General features: G+C 43.1%; 2 protein-coding genes across 2 annotated transcripts; both read right to left on the reverse strand.

Moving 5' to 3' along the window:
• Window positions 1–1,458: 1,458 nt before the first annotated feature.
• LOC139348966 (urea transporter 2-like) lies at window positions 1,459–6,979 on the reverse strand. Its single transcript, XM_070989408.1, has 10 exons — window positions 6,863–6,979; window positions 4,966–5,082; window positions 4,589–4,778; window positions 4,257–4,385; window positions 3,298–3,427; window positions 3,165–3,221; window positions 2,897–3,044; window positions 2,535–2,669; window positions 2,391–2,440; window positions 1,459–2,278 (listed from the first exon to the last, which is right to left on the reverse strand). Exons 1-10 carry the CDS (start codon window positions 6,936–6,938, stop codon window positions 2,138–2,140), a joined length of 1,173 nt encoding a protein of 390 aa, XP_070845509.1. The 5' UTR covers window positions 6,939–6,979; the 3' UTR covers window positions 1,459–2,137.
• Window positions 6,980–7,900: 921 nt separating this feature from the next.
• thbs4b (thrombospondin 4b) lies at window positions 7,901–23,873 on the reverse strand. The gene is made up of 22 exons (XM_070988544.1): window positions 23,577–23,873; window positions 20,003–20,200; window positions 18,963–19,213; window positions 18,744–18,846; window positions 18,498–18,580; window positions 18,335–18,386; window positions 18,050–18,201; window positions 16,773–16,910; window positions 15,448–15,525; window positions 15,212–15,355; window positions 15,032–15,136; window positions 14,852–14,959; window positions 13,360–13,519; window positions 12,237–12,355; window positions 11,959–12,011; window positions 11,646–11,839; window positions 10,273–10,451; window positions 9,635–9,683; window positions 9,345–9,541; window positions 9,035–9,207; window positions 8,342–8,481; window positions 7,901–8,154 (listed from the first exon to the last, which is right to left on the reverse strand). Exons 1-22 carry the CDS (start codon window positions 23,653–23,655, stop codon window positions 8,096–8,098), a joined length of 2,814 nt encoding a protein of 937 aa, XP_070844645.1. The 5' UTR covers window positions 23,656–23,873; the 3' UTR covers window positions 7,901–8,095.
• Between the last annotated feature and the right edge of the window lie 556 nt (window positions 23,874–24,429).

The following is a 24,429-nucleotide window of genomic DNA, read 5'->3' on the forward strand; positions in this document are numbered from 1 at the left end:
CATAAGTGTGGCTTTGCACTCTTATTCAGTTCATACACAGGCCTGACTCAATCGTACTTTAGATTAGCTGTCAATCATGATGTTACACCCCTTTCTTATATCATCAAATAACTAATTAAAACCAAACTTATTAGAAAAACAAACCAGATATCAGCATAACAACAACTACCTAAAATAACGTAACACCCACCATATATAGGTTTTTAATAACAGGATGTGAACTTCCTCCAGGTCACCCCTCAAGTTAACAGAAAAAAATGCAGAGGACATAACTTCAGTGTCCTCAGTGATCGATTATATACATATGATCAGAACCTCTGGCTAAGACCACACCATATGTCCACTGACAACAGACTTATTATCACCAAGACCTGTTCTTGTGTCCTGTATGTCGCTGTTATCCTCTGTCTGTTGATCTGTTTCTAACTACAGTTATAAAATACTCTGGCCCACATTGTTATATGAGACTTACTATTTATAACTGACAGACACCAGAGCAGACAACCAGCCGGTACTGAGACAACCACATGTTTTTTGCTCTGCATGCATGCAGGTGTACGTGACTCTGTGGCGAGGTTTTATCTGTCAGAGGTTCAGCTCTGTCTCTCTCCAACCTGTTATGTTTTGTGGGAGCAGTAGGTGCAGCCTGCAGGGGACTCGGGAAGGTGAATCACACTGCTGTGAGCACACACCACTGACACGGGGGAAGTGACACCAACCTCATCTCGCATCGTCCCACTGCCAACACTTATCCCGTCCTTCAAAGGTCGCCGGATGAATCAACGTTGTGGAAAAGGCCAAAGTAAAATCCGCTGACTGAGGTCACTTAAACCTACAGGCTACAGTGGATAAAGAGGGGAAAGAGGAAAGTTTCCTCTGTGATGCCTTCAGAATATTAAGCAGGAAATGGTTTGATTTGAGGAGTTTTTGGGCTCGAATGGATGGCAGAGAGAGAAGAAAAACAAACAGTCATAACAAGTCATATTTTATCACCAGGCAAGAAAATGAAATGTTCTCATTTTCAACTTACTCCCCTTCCCTCGTCTCGCACCTTCTCCCCCGATGTACCACAGCTCCCACACATGTCTGGGAGTGTGACTGTCTCCTATGTGTAACACTGGCTAGACTAAAGCCATGTGCCTCAGATACATAGACAGACAGATGGCAATAAAGACAGACAACGATTTACTCATAAATGCAGACACAGACCCAGACAGGGCTTTGTGCATTTTATCCACTGACATCTCGGTAGCCTCTTTTCACAGAGATCAAAACCTTCCTGCTTGGGGAAAAAGGAGAAAGGCTGTCCTCAAAAGGGAGCAGGAGGACAGAAGGTGACAGATAATGGCAGAAAAGAGATGTGGAGGAAAGGGGGAGTAGTACATAAATGAAAAGGGTTCATAAAAACACATCAAATTGTGAGAAGAAACCCAAAGAGGGGTAAAGAGAGACGATAAGGGTAAACAATAGGACAGATTGGAGTACAGAAGGCAGAGATGGATTATGCCTGGCAGAGGAGAGGGTGTTTTTGCTGGGGGAGCACTTTATGAAATCTCCCCTGCAGCTTAATATCAGCTCTAATGAAATGCTGTAGCTACTGCATTTTAAACCCTCTCACTGCAACCACGAAAATGCTGCTGTTGAGACGAGAGGAAAGCGAACCACACCAACAGACGCCAATTCGTACAGCGTGTATCATTGCTAACAACGTTGATGTACATAATTGTAATCCTACAACCAAGTCTGCTCAGTATTTTCCTCTGTATTATTAGACTTGCAGGCAAGAGCCTCTGTTCTGTCTTTCCTTGGAAAGTGCTGCCCTCTGCTGTGTAGAATAGCTGTATTGCATAAAAAATATTTGCCATTTCAGTAACATTTCTCCCTCTAATGCCAGCCATTTTGTATAACAAAGATCGTTATGTAAGAGAGAAAACAGCAAAACTGTACTCTTCCTATATTTCCATAAAGTACACCCATAGAGGTAAATGTCAGGACAAAAGAGCAACCCCCCCGATTGTACATATTCACTGCAGCCCCTCTCCACTACCAGCTGGACATTTGGACCTCCGCTCTCCTTCAGCTGGGCCTCTTCTTGGCTGCTGCTCTGCTGACTGTGCTGAGCTTTCTCCGAGGCCTTTCATTGTCTGTGGCGGCGGTTCTCCTCGGGGTAGGAGACCACAGAAAGAGGCAGTCTGCAGATGGCCGGGATCTCAGAGGAAATGAGGAGGAAGATGAGAGCGGACAGGCAGAAAGGCCACGTGCAGGCTGGTAATGCAAGCTGAAAGGGGGGATGTCATCGGGGAGGAGAGCATGACACATGATATGTGGGACGTCTGGGTGTTCAAATGATGTTTCGGGACTTTGATTCAGGGAGAGAATTTCTTACTTACCGCAGACATCAGCTTTGAGACTGCAGCAGTCATGTAAGCACAGAAAAATGCTGCAAAGAAACATGTTTTTTCCTTTTGAATGAAAAGCGCTTTCTGTGCAGCTACCTGAAGGAGGAGAGTGATCATGCTGTTCATCAATCTTACCACATAATAGAGCCAGTAGATGGGTTTGCCATGTCAGAACATAGAAGACCCCTCCTATGGCAATGCACGCTAGGGCACTGTTATATCCCCACAGTCCTGCGTAAATGTCCTTGTGAGGAGCTGCCAGAGCAAGTCCTACACCACAGAGAGAGAAGAGTTCAATATTCCCCGTGAAATGTATTATTACATAGCAAACAATTGCACAAATGTCAGATTTGAGTCATGAAAGGCTATACAGCATCATTTGTGAAAGCATGGTTCATTCACCATAATGCCACGGTGCCCTTTGAAGAGCAAAGGCTCCCGCTGTAGCCTCAGCAGACATTATGCATATTTCTATGCAAATGGGAGAGTCTTTTTACCAGACAGCATGCCAGCAGCAGAGCCCAACATGGCATGAAAACAGATAGTTGGTGAGGAAAGCAGCAGGGCCAGAAGGATGAGACCTCCTGTCCAAGGACTGTGGCAGCCGTACACCTGGCCAACACCAACTGGCACTGACAGGAATAGCTGCAAATGGAAAGCCTCCATTTACTGACATTTTAAACAATTAGCACACATTATTGATTATGATTTAAATTGTGTGGAGACTTTCAAACAGATAGTGGACCTATGATGTTTCTTTTATACCTGAGAGATGCTGAGGCTCTCAGTGGAGGCATTAAGGTAAATTGGCTGGAAATCCACCTGAAAGTTCAGAAACTGTAGGTTTTCATTTGCATCATGTGCATCCTTGTTTGTATGTAACGGGGCTGTCTTGTACCTCTGGAAAGTAGGGATGATTGGCTCCTGTAGCTGCAAGATGCAGACACACCAAAATATTAAATGGCAGGGTGAATATCGGGAGGTCCAACTTGCTGGTGAGTGAGGACAAAGCACTGGAGACCACCGGGCTGTAAACAGAGAGCAGGAGATGGATTACTGATGGGCTGGAAAGGCACACTGACATCATGATATTTTGTGGGGTACAGGTTATGTTCACTGCTAGCACAGCCAATAACGGGGTCAGGGCCTAACAAACGGTCAGTTAGGGATAATTGCAGACATTTTGAGTGTGTTCTCTTTGGCCTACACTGTTTTCTGAGTTTTTGCCTCCTAATCTGTCTGAAGCAGCCTGTCTGATCATGTGGCTGTTCCTCTCTTCAGTCACCTCTCTCTTCCCCCATTTTGTCATCATTGCCATTCTCCTCTCATCCACCAGATGCCCTCAGACTTCTCTACCTTCCCTCATCTGCCTCGCAATAACCCCTCCAGTCCGAGGCTGTATTCAAAACTGCCTACTATACTACTGATTCTATACTGCATCAAGTTTTCCCAGATCATAGTAGATGGCCATAAGCTACATTAACAAGACCCAAGTTGTTATAAGCCAGAAAGCTGCACTTTGAGAACAGTGGTCTTTTGAGCTAAATCAATGCCAGCATGCTAACATGTTTAGCGAGTATAATGTTTACTGTGCTGACATGTCACTCAATGCCACATAAAAATAACATAGTTAAGATCCTTTTACAGGATTCTTGTTTTATAATGGAGTTTTCAAACCAACTGATGGAGCTAGTGTTAGCTTGATTAGCTAGCTGTATCTGATGCAACCATTAACAATGTAGACTAATGCTAGGCTACGTTCCCTGACTTTGACTGCTGTTGCCTTGGGCTCTTTCCTCGTTATATTGTGCAGTTACCAAGTGTGTGCAACCAGATGAATTTTAAGAGAGCGCTTACCACAACATGGACATGAACACATTTGGCAGCAGCAGCCACCAGTACCAGCGCGCTTTGGCTGAGAAAACAGCCATCAGCATGCCCACCAAGGTTCCATTGTAGCCATATAAACCTGCTGATACGGCTTCCCTGAGGTGAATGTGACAGATGTAGCCAACATGAGCGTAAAACACAATTAAGTGAGAAGCGCTCGTGAAAATAGCACAGTGTGAAAGCTAAAGAAAGTGTAGCCTCAGGGAATATAAAGACAGCGATAATGGCTTCATGGCAGAGGGATAATGCTTCTTTCTCCTATGATGAAGTCAAATAAGGATAAGGAGATACCATCTGACCTGTTCTGTCCCAGTAACATGGCAGACACAGTCGACACGAGGGTACCCAGCAAGCTGTTGAGAGCCCACCAAGGGTTCTGCAGGAAGAGGCCGACTGTGATGAGGAGCCCACTGAGAGGGTTGTTGACCAGCATGACCTGGGCCACCCCTCGGAAAATCCAGTCCAGCAGCTGGATTACCACAGCCTGTCCTGTCATAGATGGATCACGACTTTGATTAACATTATTTACGCTACAAAAAGGCTGAAATATCAAGCTGCACCAATGTGAAATGATAGAATTTTCAATTTAGATTCATTCAGTTTTACTACATATGCACACTTTTTCTTATTCAAGCATAGTTTACATGTGATTTAGAGGATTAGACAGATCACTTACTTTTCACCCATTCTCTGCAGAGATGCATGTCCCCGGTGAAAAGCCCAACAGCCCTGCAGAGAAGGGAGCGAGCTGGAGCTTCTTCACAGGAGAGCCAGTCGCTGTTGTCCATTTGAACTGTAAATAGAGTTTATCACCATGTCTTATTAGTACGGTACATGATATGGCAAATCATCCAAAACAGGTCCAGTAAATAACCGTCTAAACTGAAACATCTCAACAACCATTTGATGGATTACTGTTCAGTCTGAATAAGATATTTGTGGTACCCAGAAGATGAATCTCTGTGCATGTCTTTGGTGATCCTCTGCCTTTTTATCTAGCACCACCATCAGGTTAAAACTTTCACCGACCAAGTGAAATATCACAACATCAACTAGATGGACCAGCATCTAATTTTCTACAGAAATCCAAGATTTGTTTAGTGCTAATTAGTAAATGTTAGCCTGCTCATGTGTTAGACTAAGATGGTGAACATGATATACATCAGAACAGCTAAAGATCACCATGTCAGCATTGTCATTGTGAACATGGTGATGTTAGCATGTAGCACAAAGCACTGCTGCACCAGCGCAGCCTCAGAGTCGCTAATGTGACGGTAGATTTTAAGTCTTGTTCTACTTCTACAGCTTTCTGTTTGATGCTCAGCAAAGCCCCTCATCAGCCAATGGCTATGACATTATTCAAATGCTATGTTCATTAGTGTTTCTGTTATTCTCCTAATTTAGACCCACATACTGCCACATGTTGTTATCCACCCTTCCCCTGCTTCTCACAAATTACAGACAAGTCGACACCTCCCTGCACACAAACTAAATCAGGCTGATTCTCTTTGCTCCCTGAGGTGGAAACAATTCCGGCGGAGAAGTGCGAGCTAAAATCGAAACTTCACCGCCAGTTTGCCACATCGTTTTCTGTTCTTTTTATTTTCATATCTTTTTGAAGGAGTGATCAAAGCAGATTTCCCAAAGAGCTTCCCACTGCTACCGTCAACATCCTCAGTCACAGTTCCCTGCATGAAAGCCTGGCTGTGTTTATGTTGCACAGCGAGCGGTGAACCTCTTGATCTCCCAGCTCTGTCGGTAGCCTCTTTTCTTCTGTGCAACAAATATGGAAGCTGCTGAACACAACTCTGCACTAACTTTTGCGACTGAATGTGCGATCAAATGTAAAACAATCAGGAACATCTCTCATAAACTGTTATCTAACCCATGTCTGTGTCCAGAGGTAGTACAGACAATGATGCTGTTATCTTCAAACCATCACATTGTTATGACTCCTGTTATTGTCAGCATTTTGATGAGGCCCCTGGGAGCTGCTTTTTCTCCTCTCAGTGCTGCAGATTGCTGTTGTGCCTGTCAAACTGTGGTCACACTCACTCAGTCTTGAATACCAGGTGCAGGGTCAGCGCTTATTCATTCGTGTTAGGATGAAACTAGCTTGTTGAGTGGTGCCAGCAGCTTGACTAATTGTCTGCTTTTATGCAAATCAAGTTTTGCAAAGTTCAGCCAAACTCTGGGTTCAACAGTGAGATACACAAAACAGCAACATCAATCTCCAACTTCAGTCAACCAACAAATAACCAGTCCGATAAATAAATATAATTCTTCCTCCAGAGTGAAAGCGAAGCAGAATCATGAAAGATCTGTGAGAATTTAAGTCTGTAAAGACGTTAAAAATCAATTATTTGACAAGCTGCTTTTGGCTGTGAATGATGTATTGATTTCTGATTTATGGTGAGTTTGATTTGCTTCTTTATAAATATTCCAAAGCTACAATCAAGTAATGCAGATTATTATTTCTGATTAATACAGCAGCACTGCGTCAGTCATTTGCAGGCGAGTCATTTAACTTCTTATATGTTAAAAAAATCAGAAAAAGGGATTTTTTTTCTTACCTCTTTGAGTTGAAGATAAATCACAACTCTGTTGTCTACCAGCTGCAGTTCCAGCTGAGTTAATGAAGGCATACATATTTGCTAAAAAAAAAGCCAGCTATACAGGAATCTGCATAATGATATGTAGCCACTTCGTGCCTTTATTAAAGCCTAAAAACAGTCTTTTCTGGAGGACCCCTGCCTGGAGCAAAGACCAACGTCTCTCCCTTTGTCACAGCAGCTAATCAGGGAGAAGAATGTTCTTATTAGAAGGGTATTTCCTGCTCAAGCTGAACAGCTTTGTTTCTGATTGTTCCAGTTTCTGGAGGAAGTAGGGGATTGTCACAGTTGGACGTTTTCATGCATTCAAGTGGTTCACTGATGCAATGCCTTTTTTGTCCTTTGGCATCTGCAAGAAAACACTGGATTAGATGTAAACATTTGAGTAAATAATAAATATTAAATAAAATCCTGCTGATATTATCCTTTACATCAACATCCACATGACATTTCATATATTTTAAAGCCCTTTATTTTGACCAGATTCATGACTACATAGATATGAAATGATCAAGATCTTGAGGACCAAATGATGGATAGAGAGAACAAGGTTACACTGAGCTTCAAGTTAATCATCCACAGTAAGTGACATAAGGCACAGTCTGAAATTCGAGTCACACAAAACCAGGTCTGTTCATCCTGTTCAAACACACCATGCTGATGGTTGAACAAATCAACCAGTGTATGATCAAAATGTGGTAAACATCAGTACGAGGCTGATCCAAAGCAGGTTCTGGTGCTCTTTGTCCTTGATAACTTTCATTCCAGTTGCTTGAACATGTTTACAATCCTACACATGAGCTAAAATTATCTCAGTAACTACTGTGTGGGAGCAAAATACTGTGTTTTATAATTATGATATATACTAAAACTATATGCAATGATGGGGCTGAAATGTGGAATATTAGGATGTCCGTTATTAGCCATTATCTCATGTTGCATCAGGTGTGGTGAAAAAAAAACATAACTTACAGTATTTAGCATAATAAGGCTAAGACACATTTGGGGAAGGGAAACAGACACAATAATATGCACATACAGTACGAATCTTGTGGTCATATATGCACAAAAACTGTACACATTAATACACAGACAGACACACAAACATATTCTCTCTCTCTGTCTGTCACACACACACACACGCACACACACATGCATTCCTTGGAGATCTGCTGTCATATTTTTGTCTCGACTTTAGAGTGAGTCAGCGCCGTGCTGAGTGCTGAACTCCTGGAAATCCTCTGGGATGGTGTCTGTGGGAGTGAGAAGTGAGGTACCATGAGACGAGCTCAGAATCTACAACCAAGTGAGGCCGAGCTAATGCTATTCACAGCTGTAGCTGTTTTTGCAACAAAGTAAACAATAAGTACTCATACTTACACTTAAGTGGCAACAATAATGACTGATAATATGTGGATTCTTGATGAAGCGCTTCCTTACCATTACAGCGGTATTTCAAATTAGACCAGATGATGTTTTCTTGGGAGAAGCAGAACACGCCGAGTCGTCCTCCTCTCATGGTTGTGTCAATAGTCACGCCAGAGTCTGCCACCAGCTCAGTTCCCTCATAAAAGCGTGCCCTAAACAAAGCAAAGAAGGGATTTAAAAGGGTTATCGATCTGTTTTGATGTTTCACTCTCTATATTTTGGGAAATAAGCTAAGAGGATTGATACCATTCTCATGTCTGTTCTATAAATATGTACAGTAGTTGGAGCTAGCAGTGCATAAGCTTTGCATAATGAAGGGAAACAGGGAGACATAGCTAGCCTGGCTCAGTCCTAAAAAAAATAAAAATAAAAATCAGACCAGCAGCTCTAAATCTAACATAAACAAATGAAATCTAGTTTGTTAAAACTGAAAAAACACTTACAAACATCAAAAAACTTGACTTCACTGACTTCCTGGAATGTTGTTTTGTTGCCCTCAAACAGAATTAGGCTAGCTGTTTCCCTCTGTTTCCAGTCTTTATGCTAAGCTATGCTAACCGGCTGCTATAGCCTTGTATTGACACATATGATCTCAATCTGATAATGTCACTTTTAGCAATAAAAGTGAATAAATGTATTTCTCAACATGCCTAACTGTTACTTTATCAATCTGTAGATAAATATCTGGATCAGTTTTCGTCATACCTGATGTACCCGACCTGTGGGCGGTGCTGCAGGTACCACCGGTAGGACACCTTGTCCTTCCAGCCTACATTTCTTGGGTCTTTCCACAGCAGACGAACCTGGTCGTTGGTGTCTCCCGTGTGCCACAGCGAGTTTCTCAAGTGCTCCCCGGGGCCTGATCTAGACTTCACAGCCTGCCGAGCAGCGACAGAGACGCAGAGGGGTGAGGGTGGATGCGGGAAGGCAGAAATGTGCAAAATATGTCGAGGGATAAAAACAGGATGAGTGTGAATCTGCTGCTGGGGATTTGTGACACGACTTGTATTATCACCTTAAGCTGGATGCCGGGCTCGGCCACAGCTCTGAAGGGTGTCGCCTGCCAGTAGGTCTGCTCAGTCTGCTTCCACATCACTACGTAGAAGGAGGATGAGTCCTGGTAGCCAAAGATGAAGCCGGCGTAGTCGTCGTCAGTCACTGTATTTACGTGAAATGTGCCCTCAAAGTCCACGCCACTGAAAGCAGTGTAACCTGACAACAGAAAGTGTGACCAGTATATTAGTTATGTTTGTAGAACTTTGTGTATTTTAGTGACTGATATTCAACTCAGGAAATTCATCTTACCAACCGCCAGTCCTGGGTCACTATTCATGGTCTGAACAATTTCCATTCCCTGTGTGAGAAAGAGGACGGTCTAAGTAAGGAGTTCTGCATTTTGATGCTTTTATTTGCTAAAGTCTTTAGCAATGGACTATAAGCCTAGAGGAGCTGATGGTTTTGGCCACTTGGGGCAGTGGAAACAAGCTTTGAACGCAACAGTGACATATCACCAATTAAGTTGATGTGGCAAACTTGTTAGCAAACAGTTGTTTATTTACACATCCTGCAAGTTCAGATTTAGTCATCTTTCTGGCTGCCTGTTAACGTGGGTCCAATAGTCGCTCTCTTTTAGCTCTGTTTTTGGTCTCTAACAACTCCTGAGAGAAATATCTGGCTCCAGCCGCTAAATGCTCCACGTTAGCTACTGAAAGGTTAGTGTACAGTGGGTTTTCAGAGCTTTTTTGTGGCTAACAGTTGCCTGCTGCAGCTAAAAACTACGCTGTAAGGACAGGGAGCGCGAACCAAAGCAGTAAAGCTTCAGCTGGATGGTGAAACAATGAGCTGAAACTCACTATAAAGCTCTGTATGTTCATCACTTTTACAATTTCACATTACTGTTTTTCATTTTGTTTCTGTTTATTCAGCATTAACAGAAATCTCACCTGGTTCAGAACAACCCAGTTGGGGTCAATCTGGGCGTCACCCTCAGGGTCCAGCACCACCGTCTGATAGGCCCTGAAGTCAGTCAAGGTAACCTCAGCGTTCTCAGGACAGTTATCAATCCTGTCGATCACTTTGTCCTGGTCAAAGTCAGACTCACACACGTCTCCAACGCCATCATCTGAGGGACAACAGAAGGAGCATTTAGACGTTTTAAATCGAAGAAAAAAGGCTGAATTGTTTTATTATCATGGTGCAGGTGCAGACACGGGTTAAAAATAAGGTTTTGATTACACGCTAGCTTAGATTGTGTTGTGTCAATTATGCAAAAGCGATCTGCTCCTTTCATTCCTTTTAAAACCAGCGTGTTTACTGCTTTGTCACAATGAAGAGATTATAGACTGGCTTCAAGTAAAATGTCAAGAAGGCCTGCCTCCAAAGAAAACTGATGTCCTTTTCAAGAAGCTGCAGAGCTGCAAGGCCTGAATATAAAACATCCCAAACACGCTGCCAAAGTGCAAAAAATGTCCTTTCTTAAGGGGCCGTTCACATTTTAGAAAAGCACCAAGAATGCATGCTGCACTTTGTTTAATTTTGCGTTGAAACTCACACTTCTCTGCACCCTGCTGTGTGAGTGTGTCTTCAGAATTAGAAATATGCCACGCTGTAGCTTCTCGAGCAGATTCGGGGGTGTTTGTTTCTTGTGATATATCATAGTTCTGAATCTGAATCTGAATGAAATGGAAGGAAATATGATTTTTTCCTCCACGTTGGAGCCATGGTACACCATTAAGACAGTGAGCTCAGGCGTCGTTGTGTGCTATCGATGCTCGGATGGGATAAATGTGAACATCTTTGTTAATGTTTTAACATCCAGAACAGACATGTTTTTGGTGTTTTTCAAACTGGTGGCTTTAAATGGGTAAAATGAACATTTCTACATTGTGCTGTGAACACAGGAATAAAGATGATTCGGGACACCCTGAAGGTCTCTCTCCACTTTACGTCACTGAACCCCCCTGACTGCCAACAAAAACTGCCTTGCCCCACTTGATTTGAATTGACACTCCACTGCCATTGACTTCACAGCCCATTTTTACACAAGTGCTGTCACAACGACTCGCAAATGGGCGCAGGTGCTTTTACCCAACAAAATTGCCACTTAATCTGCTCAAGGTTGCTTTTGCTTGCTCTGTGTGGGAGTGAAACTGGGACCCAAAACTGCGGGTAATGATTCATGAGGAACAGTTCAGGGAGAATATGGACATTTATCTTTGATCAAAGCACGTTTTCAGGCAGAGATATTGGCAATAATATCTCTTTATTGCTGTTCTGACTGTGTGGTATATGAAAGGGCTTTGCATTTAAGACTCACTGTTGTCGTCAATCTGGTCGGGGTTTGGTACCAGCCGACAGTTGTCTGGCCCTGGTGGCAAAATGTCAGGGATCCCATCGTTGTCATCATCGTCATCACACTCGTCCCCCACCCCGTCTTTGTCAGTGTCCAGCTGGGAGCTGTTGATCACGAGTGGGCAATTATCCTTGGTATCCTGGTGACCGTCGCCATCACTACAGGGGAAGGGACATGATCACATGACGTAAATAAAAGCTAAAGTGCTGGTACGAGTGAAAAAAACACTTCAGATGTCTGCAGGAACACAACATGGGGACTGTGACGATAATGTTACCTGTCCTGGTTTGTGTCACAGGAGTCTCCAACCAGGTCATTGTCAACATCCGACTGAAACAAGAGCAGAGAGTTCAAGGCTCCACCACAAGTGAAAGTCCTGCATTTAAAACCCAATCAAGTAAAACTAGAGGAGTAGTATCAGGAAGAGTGCTTTGCTTTCTTTTTATGAAATATTGGATACTTTGGGCCTCAACAAATTATTTACAAGAAACCATGTGAGAGGTTTAAGGAGGAAATGTTTGAATGCATGCATCCATCTATGTGGCTGTGACTGACCTGGTTCGGGTTGGGGATGTCGGGGCAGCTGTCGCAGGCGTCTCCCACGCCGTCTCCGTCCCGGTCCAGCTGGTCTGTGTTCTGGACACGCTGACAGTTGTCCAGAAAGTTCTTCAGGCCTGTTCGCCAAAGAGCAAGCGAGGAGAAGATGGTCAGTGTTATTGAGCAGTCAGTCAGCAGTGAATATAGATTATGGTCATGTTTGATATGTCCTGAGGTGCAGCTATGCTCCTTTTTCAGTATAGAGAATATTTACTGTAGTAAATGACTTACTGTTTTATCCCATCCTGATTCTGGCTCTCACAAGGGATTAAAGTGAATTTTTATGACTGCAAAGTGATTATTTCAAAACTGAGCTGCCGCAGTGCATCTGCAACAATTTTGGTAATGAATCACTTCAGTCATTTCTTCACCAAAATACCAAACATTCACTTCAGTTTCTGGCAATTAGCTGCATTTCTTTCTCTCATGTGATTGTAAGGATGGAATGAGGATTTTTCATTGATGAGCCAATCAGTGAATTATACCTGATCAATAAATGCACTTAGAAATTGAGACATTGTACCCAGACGCCGTCTTGATCAGCTGAATGCTTACATTGGGTGTTGTTTGTAATTCCACCACTAGGTTGCACTGTTGCATTTGCTATGCAAGTGAACACCAGCTCACGGCCAGATGCTGTTTTTCATTCATCGCAGGGAGGCAGCAGCAGCACCACAAATACATAAAGGTCAAGCAGAAGCGATAAGGAAAAACTATCTTCTCTCCTGTGGGGCTTTCTGAGGTGTAATCATACTGCTGGACGATCAAAGCTTGTGTTTGGCTCTGGGGTCAGACCGCTACTGGCTTTGCCTTTTTTTTTTTTTTTTTTTTGCAGTGCTGTTTCTCACGCCTCACCTGGCTTATAAAAGCATCCATACTGCTGCACTGATGTATTTCTTGAACATGATTTAGAGAGAGATGTTTACTGTCGAATCTGTCTGCATGAGTGAGAATCTTGGAAATCTCCAGGGTGGAGATGTGAAGGAGAGAACAGAGCAATAAGTCACAACAGTGATGCCTTCAGTGATGCTGGTTATATAAGCACGAGCGTCAGTTTTAGTGATGTAATTCCTCTCCATACCATCTCCATCCATGTCGTCATCACACGCGTCCCCTTTGCCATCGCTGTCAGTGTCCCTCTGGTCTGGGTTCTCCACCATGCGACAGTTATCGCAGGCGTCGCCGTGGCTGTCCTTATCGCTGTTCCTCTGGTCCACGTTGGGCCTTAACCAGCAGTTGTCCTGCGACGGACAGAGAAGACAGGGGTCTAATTCACAGCATGTGTGAGTCTGTGAGTGTGTGTGTCAGTGGACAAGCTTGTGTGTACACATGTTTGGGAATCTGTGCCAGAGGTGGAAAAGTATTCAGATGCTTTAGTTGAGCAAAATGAGCTAATACCACACTGTCAAAATATTCAGCTACAAGTAAAAATATACTTAAAAAGTACAACGTTTACCTCTGAGACGTGGTGGAGGGGAAGTAATAAGCTGCATAAAATGAAAATACTGACGTTGAGTATAAGTACCTTGAATTTGTACTGGGTAAATGTACTTCATATACTACATTCCACCACTGATCTATGCAAATGTAGGATGCTGATGGGTGATAAGAATGTGCCTCTGTGTGCTTCAGATCTGAAACTATCAGTTGATTAATCCATGAGCGGATCAACAGAAAACTGTTGTGATGATCAATTAATTGTTTAAAGGAAACATTTTTATGAGAGTTAGACAAGAAGACTGATACCGCTGTCATGTCTGTACAGTAAAGATGAAGCTACAGCCAAGAGCCAGCAGCTTAGTATAACACAAACACTGGAAAAATGGGAAAAAAGGGAGTCATCCCAGTGTCCCCAGGGTCCTGTGTTCCCAGGGTCGGGGTCAGGCTGAGACTTTTGACCTGAGCACATAGGAGGGTTAATGTGTGTTAACAGCGTACTGAAGCAGGGCACATAGGGCCTGGGGAGCTTAGGACCCAGGTTACAGAGACACGCTCAGCCTGGCTCTGACGAAGGTAAGAAAAAAACTCTTTTCCAGCAGCTATAAAGCTCAATAATTAACACATGGCATGTTTGTTTAATGCATACAAAACTTAAGCCTATAACACTGTAGTTTTACAGGCAGTTTTGTGCCAAAACTATCTGGTAAAAATGACGAGTTATGGAAATAAATAGTTTCCACAGGGTGTCACTTTTACGCTTTAGTTTTTCTCCCTTAATTTGTGAGCTTTAGAGCTGCTTTTAGGTGCATTCTGTTACATTTGGACAGAGCCAGAGCAGCTTTTTTCCAGTACGTATTCTATACTAAGCTAACCGGCCGCTGGCTGTGTCTTCATATCTAACTGACAGACATGAATGGTTTCAGTCATCTCATATAAGTCTCAGAAAGGAAGTGAATAAGTTTTTTTCCTAAAATGTCAGACTAGTCCTTTCAGCCAATGTTCTCTCACTTCTTTATTGTCATGATTTGCTGCCTTTCCTTGTCATAAATGATTTTTAATTGAATATCTTTAGGTTTAGGCTGGTGCTTGGACACTGTGGTCTTGCGTGCATTCGTTAAAGCCTTTCCACCAACCTGCTCGTTTGGTATCCCGTCACCATCTGCGTCGTCATCACAGGTGTCTCCTTGACCGTCCCTGTCGGCATCCTCTTGACCAGAGTTAGGAACGTAGACGCAGTTATCCTGTGAAGAGATGACAGAATGAATAAAAGCCCTGTCACGGTTGCATTTGCTGACAAGATTTTCTTTGCTTACCTTTTTACAGTTTGCATCTTTGCATTTGAGTTTCTCGTCTGGGTATCCGTCAATGTCGGTATCCTTCCCACACAGGTATCCGTTACCGGCCCAGCCAATTCCACACTGACAAGACAAATGAAGGCCTTCAGAAACTCAGACAGCATGTGTGCAGAGAGTGAAAAAGGCGTGACATCCTACCTGACAAGTGATGGACCCGTCCCTCTCTACATTACACAAGGCGTTGATGTCACAGGGGTTGGTCAGGCAGCTGAGCTCTGGTTTACAGCCCTTCACCTGATCGCCCGTGAAACCTGACTTACAGGTGCCGCAGTGGTACGAGCCCTGGGCAGGAAGGACGACAGTGGAAAGCCACATGAATGAAACAGTCTAAGAGCCACGTGTTGTGTTCAGATAATGTCTGACAGCAGTCTTACCACAGAGTTGTGACAGATTGAGTTTGCAGTGCAGCCGCCGTTGTCGGGCCCTTTGCATTCGTCGATGTCATCACAGACCTGAGTTCAGCAAAACGACCGATGTGAGAGAAAATATTTATTTTGGAAAGTACATCTACTCAAGCTCAATACTTAAGTATTAGTTTGAACTAGTTCTTTACTTGAGTATTTTATACTTTTATACTTTTTATACTTTTATATGTTTTCACTGCACTAATCAGAGGGTGAAATTCTACTTTTTACTCCACCACATGTATCTGACAGTTTTATTACTGGTTCCTCTGGTTCAAATCAAGACTTTAAATCATAAAACAAATGACAAGCCTTTAAAATACAACAAATTGCCAAAGATTAAAGCAGTGGCTCACGACCCTTCTGACCTGTGAATCCTCACAGGGGCCCCATCTCACTTTTCATGTCTGTGAGTCATTACCAGTTCCACCGAAGAGAGGTCTGACCTCTAAACTTCTCACATGGTTTCATTTGAATAACTGTTCAAGCCCCGAGAGTCCCAGTAATTCAAAAATTATAGTCCAAAAATGCAAAACTGATGTGATATTAGAACTTTTTTCTTCTTTACTCTTCCAATAATCGGCCATGACCCCTCAGATTCACCTTGTGACCTGTTGAAGGTTCTTGGAAACCACTTGATTAAAGTACCATATTGTACAAAGAGTACAGCTACAACCAGCCACAACACTAAAATACTGCTTATGCACTGAAGCACCAGTATTAATATAATTTCATATACAATAATTTACTCACAGGGGCAATTTTTTTAAACAGAATTATATGTTTGTAAGGGATCTGCAGTACCTTTTAACTATGAGGTACATCTTACATACTCAAATACTGCAGACGGCATACCCAATATATACTTTACAAGTAACTTAAAGAGGGGCTTAAACAAGGCATTGTTTTATGTACAGCCTGTATATTCTGCACCTAACTACAGTGCAAAATGAGTGAATTAGGGATTGCCAAAACACCCTAAACTTACACTGTAATAAAGGGACTTTCCTCCACATTTCCACTTCTCTTATTCCCCATCTTTTCTACCTGTACATAAATATTTGTCCTCGCAAAGGGGACCAGTAATTTCTTTATTGATATCTATATACACTAAATAATTTCAATGCAATTTGATGGATGTAATTTAAAGTGTATTCTCTTGTAGCAGAATCACATGGGAACTCTTTTTATGATAATTTATTTCTTTTCTTTTATTGAGCTATGCTGTAATTTGCATGCATCCCTTTTTATTTTCTGGGTTTTATGTTTCCTCCATATTTTATCCACTTGTTTACCTGTTTGTTGGTCTGGGCGAACAAAACGCCCACACCCTGCACTGGCAGGCCGCTGTAGCCCAGCGGACAGGCGTCACAGCGGTAGCCCGGGGCGGTGTTCACACACTTCACTCCAGGGAAGCAGGGGTTAAACTGGCACTGTAGAAAGGAGGACGAGAGCTCTGTTGAAACTGCAAAATGTATGTGGGTCTCACAGGGCCTCTCCACGAAAGCTTTTAGGTTTGATGACACTTCAGCTCATGCAAGAAAGAGAATGCTGAAGGGGCCAGTCCTTAAAAAAGGGGTCAGTGCAAACATGAAAAGACAGACAGGCAAACACACGCACACGTCCTCGTTCTATCCTCGTGAGGACCTCATCGACAGCAGGTATGCCTTAACTTTAACTGAATTCATGAACCTGTGGCTTTCACTGCTGAACCTCATTATACCATATTAGCTTCTGTGAAGTGCATATAGACCCAGTGAGCCACTTGAGGATCCATCGCCAAACTTTCACTTCTAAGACCCCAAAAAACCCCAGTGAAATCAATTCTTCTGTCACTCTACTGAGCAGTTCAAACTGGTTAAGACACATATACTGATCACAGTACATTTGATTCCTAGCCTCTCTGCTGCCTATATGTGAATAAAGCCAGAATACCCCAAAATACTTAAGAAATGATAAAAATAAATAATACTAACTGCAAGTCCACTTCACTGGTTTGTCTGCACAGTACAGTTTCTGTGTGGAAATACACACATTTTGTCAAGAGCAACAGCCTCAGGCCCACGCTTACCTCATGGAGATTTAACATAATTTTCACATTACCCACCCTCCCATTACATGACTATTTAACTTATTTTTGGCATCAAATTGGGGAAATTGACAAAATGCTGGCTGTTGGACCCCCACTGCCACTTTGATGGGAGACAGCATATCTACTGCCATATTGTACACGAGTTAGATTATACGTGAACAAAAATACAGTGAAGATGTACAGTTTGTCACCCACAGATACGTATATGCCAAATGCATGCAAGACATATGCTGTGGTTAGAGGCATCCTTTCCATTTACACTGGAGGTGAGACTGGATTTAATGTGCTGCGAGTTCACAATGTTTTTTCATCTGGATTCAAAACCAGAACTGTATAGTCTGTATAGTTACTTAACTGTAACTATAATCTTACACATAGTCAATTTCAAGCCCTAAAATGCGATAACTGAGGTTGGGTGAGGTGGCTTTGCAACTGAATGGAAGTAGAGACGCACACATGCACACACACACTGAGCCTCACCTCATCCACATCATCACAGTTGAAACCGTCCCCGGTGTAGCCATCAGGACACGGTCCACACTCGACACCATCTGCTGTCTCGATACATACATCGTCACTGAAACACACACCTGGGGCACACCTTGGTTTCACCACCTCGGTACCACCCAGACCTTCAAATAACAGAGGAAAAATAAGACGTCTACTTTATCATCTGCAGTTTTATTTTGTTTGTCAAGCAATCCAAAAATATGTTGTTAAGCATCACATTTACTGCTGAGTGACTGTTAATAGGCATGATCTTACCGCAGGCCTGACACTCTGAGATGGTGTTCCTGAGAAACGAGGTCTCTTTGACCTGGAAAAGGTCAAACACAAAGTTTACATGAAGTCATGCAAGCTGTCGTGGAGGTCAGGGGTGAGGAAGCAGGGATTAAGTGGCCTCAGAGGAACTGTTAGCAGTAGTCACCTGCTGAATGAGGACGTCTTTCAGCTCATTTATCACCTTTGTTAACTCCAGCATCTGATTGGACAGCTGCTTCGTGTTGACCCCTAAGAGAAAGGGACTGTTATTTTGTTAAACTGAGGCAGAGGTGGGAGATCCCCTGAGTCACCCTGACAAACACCGACTGTTATTTTCCTATTGCTGGAATTGTTTTTCTAGGAAACATTTGGCCATCCCTGTAGACATTTCCCTCCACTGAAAGGATCTTACCCAGAGTCTGGACGGAGTCTCTTTGTTGGAAATGGCAGTCTTGTAATGAAGCAACATTCTCAAATGAATCCCCAACCACCAGCTTGAGCTCGTCTAAACTCTCCTGTTTGAATAAAACGGGCCAAAAGGGACAGCTAAGCCATTTGGAAACCTCCAGATCCATTATTGGGACAGAAATGTATTCATTATTGTATGGAAATACTGTAAGTGATGGGTCACCTGATCTCTGGCTTGCATGGTCTTTAGCTCCACCATACCATAGCCCGCTGGCAAACCCTGGAAGGCAGCAGGGAGATCCCTGACCGTCTCCACCAGCCTGCAGTCCAGATGCAGCTCCACCCCGCCTGGCCCCTGCTGCTGCATCCCCTTCAGGTGAAACAACAGTCGGTGTTGTTGGCCGTCTGCCAGCACCAGGTTGTTGAAGGTTACTGAGCTCATCCTCTTGTCACTCCGCAGGTAGCGTAACACAGCTTTGAGAGGATAGAGCAGGCAAAGAAGTGAAGGTAGCAAAGAAGAGATGATAGCGAGAAAGAGGATTTATGCAAAGCATTTATTGTAAAGGGTTGATTCATCCATATTACAACACGACTAAGAGTCTACAGCCTCACTTGCAGCTTTGTGGGGCTCTATTTAAACACAGCGGTACTTTGAGCTAAATGGTAACATCAGCATGCTAACTTGCTAACAATGGCAATGCCTGCAACCCAATACACTGGAGGTAAATGAGATCTTATTTTTCACTGTGTTGAATAATTAAAAATTTAGCAGCAACTTCCAGAGACGACCTGATTACAGTGAACCAGAAGAACAAGATATAAGCACAGCATTGATCCATTTATCTTTTTTTTTTTCTTTCTTTTTAGCTCTGCTTTTGGTCTCCACCAAGTCCTGAGGGGAAGAGCTGGCTCTTCAGCTGCTAATGCTGCTAATAATGGTTCACCAGCTAGTTGTCAACTGTGTCTGTCTGCTGTTTGGTGCTTGGCAGGTCGTTTAATGTCGTAAACGGCATTGATGAGAGTGGTGAGAGTGATCCAAAACATCAAAGTTGTGAGCTGTAAAGCCAAAACAATGAGCTGAAAGGTGCTAAAATGCTCTGTAGAACTGAGGGAAAGTGCAGAGTTTTATGACAATTCGCCACAGTTTCACTATTTTAAACAACCCCTTTCACTTTACCCACAGTCATTTAACCCATTCTTAATATAAAAGCAGTGATTAATGCAGTTTTAAATGCTCTCAGAGCTTCTTTCATGTTCTCTCACCTCTATTGAGCTTCCCCATCACAGTGAACTCAAAGTACTTGCTGTTGTCCCTGGGGTTGTACAGGCCAAACACAGAGGTTCCGGTCTTGGGCTGCAACTTGAAGGAGGTTAGGATGAAAGCCTCGTTCACCCCTTGCTCAGCCAGACCCCCCTGCAGCAGGTCTGGCAGGCAATCAGGCGAGGTGAGCAGATCATAGACTGTTGACAGGGATGGCAAAGAGAGAAGTGGTAAAGCACATGAGTAATGGATGATGAGATATGAATATTCACAATGTGCAGCCACGCTCCAATCCCAGAGTAAACACATCCTGAGTCGACAAGAAGAGGATGATGATGTCCACCCAGTGTTTGTTGCTCTTGCGAGACGCTGTGTCAATCAGTCAGTGCAAACTTGGCAGGCAGCGTTGGCTCAGAGAAATCACAAAGATGTTTGAAGCAAATCAGAGCTGTGTACTTTGACAGTTAGATGTATGGTGTTGTTATTCTTTTTCTTGCGTCCACACCTCGGCTGCTCGGTTGATTAAATGTATGCAAGCTCTTGTTTTCATCCACGATTCTTTCGCTGTTCGCACAAGCAGAGGTATGGCAGAATTTAGACATGTCTGCTGACAGGCTGCTTAGTGGGAGTGAAATGCCAGAGAGAGATGCTGTACACTGGTGCTCATGATTAGAGTCTTCCTTTAATACAGTGACTCTGGAGCTGGGCAGGCCACGAGAGGATGTGCAGTGAATCTCTAGTCCGCCATCTGCTCACATCATGAATACACAAGTACCCTGAAAGGCCCACTGTCGTGAGGGAGCAAAATTGCTCCCAAATGTTCACAGAGATTGGCCATTGTCAGCCAAGATTGGGAAGCATGATCCCCAGATGAGATTTCTCCTTTCTCTTTTATCTGTCTCCCCTGGCCCTCGTGTTTTGTCCAGCACATGCTGTATTTCAGAAGCACACGGGGTTCTTTAAAAATGTGTGCTGTTAAATGGGACTAATCTGCTGAAAGCGCCTGCTTACAGTGCTGTCAACGTCACTTTCACCAGAAATTAGTTTTATGTGTTCGTGATTGCCACAATCACCTGGCGAGTGGCGCACAAAGAGATCTCTTTTTCAATCAATGGGACTTACTGGTCCAGCAAGTCCAAAAATGAGCTAAACAACAAGAAAACGAATGAACCTCAATGCACGCTTTCTGTTTTTCGAGTTACTGTAGCACTGCAACGACACACACGGACACAGACACACATGAAGCTCAGAGTTCTGCTGTTCATAAATCTTCTGGACAGAGGGCTTTGTTGGGGTCAGGGTCGTCTTACACCAGAGATCCTGAGAAAGAGCCTCATTTCACTCCCTGATTAACCTCAAGTTTCAAGCTTCATAAAACTAGTTCAGCTGAAAGCCATTAAGTAATCCAGTGTCTTGTCCTCTCTTAACTCCAGAATGTAAATCTATCAAATATTACCATAAAATGCACAAATGGTCAACATTCTTCATTTTACTGCTTAGTAAATACGTCACGTTTGAGGGCTTGCATGCTGAAAGCTGTGATTTATTGTAGTGTTATGGTTAGAGGTACCAAGTCCACCATTAGTAATGATGAAGGGATTACATCACCAACTTCAGCATGCAATTAACACAAACAGTGGACTCACATTTCTGCAATAGCCACGACCTATTGGATAGAGGCAGAGATGATATTTCATGATGTAAAATAGTGTAATAAAGTTATGCTCTCAACTGCTTTTTTTTTTTTTTTGGCTTTAGATCATAATACTTATACTTCCAGTGGCCATTTTGAGGGCAGTGGAAACAAGCTGCAAGTACAACATCTAAGTTGATTTGGTGAACTTGGTCGCAAACATTTGCTTTTTATACCTCCAGCAGTTACATAGCAACATTATAGTCCATTTGGAGTTGTGTTTGTGGTGACCTGGCGAATGGAAGTCCAACATTCACTCTTTGTTTTTTTTTTTTTAGCTCTTTTTTGGTCTCCACCATCTCCTGAGGGAAATATCTGGCATTTTAGCTGCTAATTGCTCTGATGCTGAGCAGTTTTTAGACTTTTTTTGCTGGAAAAGGCTGCCTGCTACAGCCAAGAATGACACTATGAGAGCAGTGAGAGTGAACCAAAACAGCAAAAGTGTCGGACAGCTACAGTAAATAATGAGCTGAAACTTGCTATAAAAGTGCTCTAAAGTTGAGAGGAGCTGCAGATTCAGGTGATAAACTCTCTGCAGTACGATGTATGAGCAACCTCTTTTACGTTGTTTTCACATCGTCATTTGATCCACTGTTATTATAAAAAAAATAGAGATTATAGCTGCTTTAAAGATGTGCTTTATCCCTGGGCAGGAAGTCTTTGTGCCCAAAGTAGAAAGTGAGTTTCGAATTCCAGTAATCTCAACTCCCTGTGCAGTCATCCTTCAGACATTAATATTGATCAATAACCCCAATAACCCTTTACAGAGATAGAATGGCTGTTTTGTGCAACTAAAATCTTACCGCAGCTGTAAATTGGGCTCTCCCCTTTTGAACACAGAGAATTCCAGTCATGCAGACAATGAGCCATTTGGAAAGGAAATGATAGATGATGAACTCCATTAATCTGGACTTGTTTTATACATAACATCAGGCAGCTATTGCCAGAAGATTGTAGGGATTAATGGGTGCGTGGAGGCTGTACCATCAATCACTGGAGTGATTTGTAAGAAGCTGATAAACACCAACACTCCTGCAAGTCGTCTGCAGCTCTGGTTTGTGCGTGACCTTGAACAAATTTGTGTGTGTGTGTCAGAGAGTCTGTGCTTATGTGTGACTTCAAGTTCAATATTGTGCAAAGATCATCTCTGATTATTCCCATGTGTGAGACCTAGACGGGACTTTGTTTGAATTAATATGAGCCAGAAAGCTGAACCTCCTGCGCCGGAGTAATCAAGCAGATCCGGCTGGATAGATATGAAAAGCAGGGTGACTTTACCTCAGCTGAAAGATGGTGGGTTTAAAAGTCTGTCTACTTTTATTCTTTATCTTTGTCTACCTCCTGTCAGCAACACAAAAATGAATTCGGCCGCCTCATCTCTCCTACAACTGACGGGGATATTTAGCATTTTATTCGTACCTCAGTGAGTATCACACGCCATGTCTAATCCTTTGTGTTCTTTGGGTCTGCATATGATATTCTCTTTCACAGTGTCTGCTTTATCCATTATGCATTGAACTCATACATAGTGTGTTAAAATACCCAGTGGTGGAGCCATTAAATCTTTTCTGACAGATAATGAAAATGGAGGATTACATCACAGCCAGGATGTCAGAAAAATGCAGCATTCAAATAAAATCAAAGACATTTCTTTCTTTGTGTGTGTGTGTGTGTGTGTGTGTGTGTGTGTGTGTGTGTGTGTGTGTGTGTGTGTGTGTGTGATTTAAACAAACAGAAGACCTGGAAAGATTATCATTTGGTGAATTTTTGTCTTCCCCAGCAGCTGTGGTTGCTGCACATAACACATTTAGCAATAATTGTCTAAATGTCTATCATGTCTAAAATAATTGATGTGTAAAGCAAACAGTTCAAATAACACTCACCCAACGCCTGGGCTTCCACATGTGAGCACAGTTTTAACAGCAGCTGCGAGGCCAGAATCAGGGCTGTCCAAACACCCATTTTGTCCTTCCAGCTGGTCCCAGATCAGCGGTGTTTCTGTGGTGACTTAGTATGTGACACTGGCAGTTTCCCGTATGTCTGTGCCTGCCGTGAGTGGTGTGTTTGAGTCCTTGCCTCCTTGTTGAATCAGCAGTGAGACAAGACTGTCATGGTAAGCCTAATAGAAGTTGCCTTTGTGTGTGTGTGTCTCTGAATTGGTACGTGAATGTGAAGATCATAGGAGTCTCACTGAGGGAGGAGCATCAGGGCCTGAACCTGCTTTTAAAACCTTCCTCAGACGGCCCCATGCAGAGAAGGAGTGACCTGGGGAAACTCTTTGCATTGGCTCCTACTGGCTGCTAACAATTCCCTCCGGCTCTTACACAAATGTACTGTACATGAGCAGCTAATCCTCTCGAGGAACCCTGTGTTTGGCCCCTGTAATCATGTTTTGACTCAAATTGAGCCCAGAATATTTTTAGACTCTTGACTTAATGCTTGAGGTGAATTTCTGAAAATGTGTTTCCCACCTCCAGCAGCCAGACTTTGAGTATTTTCTTCACACTCTGTCTGAAACACAGGCAGATTATTTCACTTTCCTTCCAGGGATCAGATGTGACACCTTTCCCATGTTGCCCTTGCTTCCCCCTCCTCCATCCCCGGGCAAAGTCAGGAAATGAGCGCTCTGGAGCCTGCGCCTTAAAGGTGACATATTATACCCCTTTTCCACAAGTTAACACAGTTCCCTGGGGTCTTAATGAAATGTCTGTGACATGCTTTGGTCAAAATACCACA

Source organism: Chaetodon trifascialis, chromosome 20 (assembly GCF_039877785.1).
Source record: "Chaetodon trifascialis isolate fChaTrf1 chromosome 20, fChaTrf1.hap1, whole genome shotgun sequence".
NCBI lineage: Eukaryota > Metazoa > Chordata > Actinopteri > Chaetodontiformes > Chaetodontidae > Chaetodon > Chaetodon trifascialis.

What these genes read in the sequence shown, in the direction of transcription:
- LOC139348966 (XM_070989408.1), bottom strand. Translation starts at nt 6,938, where the DNA reads ATGTATGCCTTCATTAACTCAGCTGGAACTGCAGCTGGTAGACAACAG. An exon ending in CTGCAGAGAATGGGTGAAAA is followed by an intron (nt 4,779 to 4,965) that starts GTAAGTGATCTG and finishes CATCTATGACAG; the next exon opens with GACAGGCTGTGGTAATCCAG. An exon ending in GTGTTCATGTCCATGTTGTG is followed by an intron (nt 3,428 to 4,256) that starts GTAAGCGCTCTC and finishes CTCTGTTTACAG; the next exon opens with CCCGGTGGTCTCCAGTGCTT.
- thbs4b (XM_070988544.1), bottom strand. Translation starts at nt 23,655, where the DNA reads ATGGGTGTTTGGACAGCCCTGATTCTGGCCTCGCAGCTGCTGTTAAAA. An exon ending in ACTGTGATGATGTGGATGAG is followed by an intron (nt 16,911 to 18,049) that starts GTGAGGCTCAGT and finishes TCCTTTCTACAG; the next exon opens with TGCCAGTTTAACCCCTGCTT. An exon ending in TGTGACACAAACCAGGACAG is followed by an intron (nt 11,840 to 11,958) that starts GTAACATTATCG and finishes CTTCCCCTGTAG; the next exon opens with TGATGGCGACGGTCACCAGG.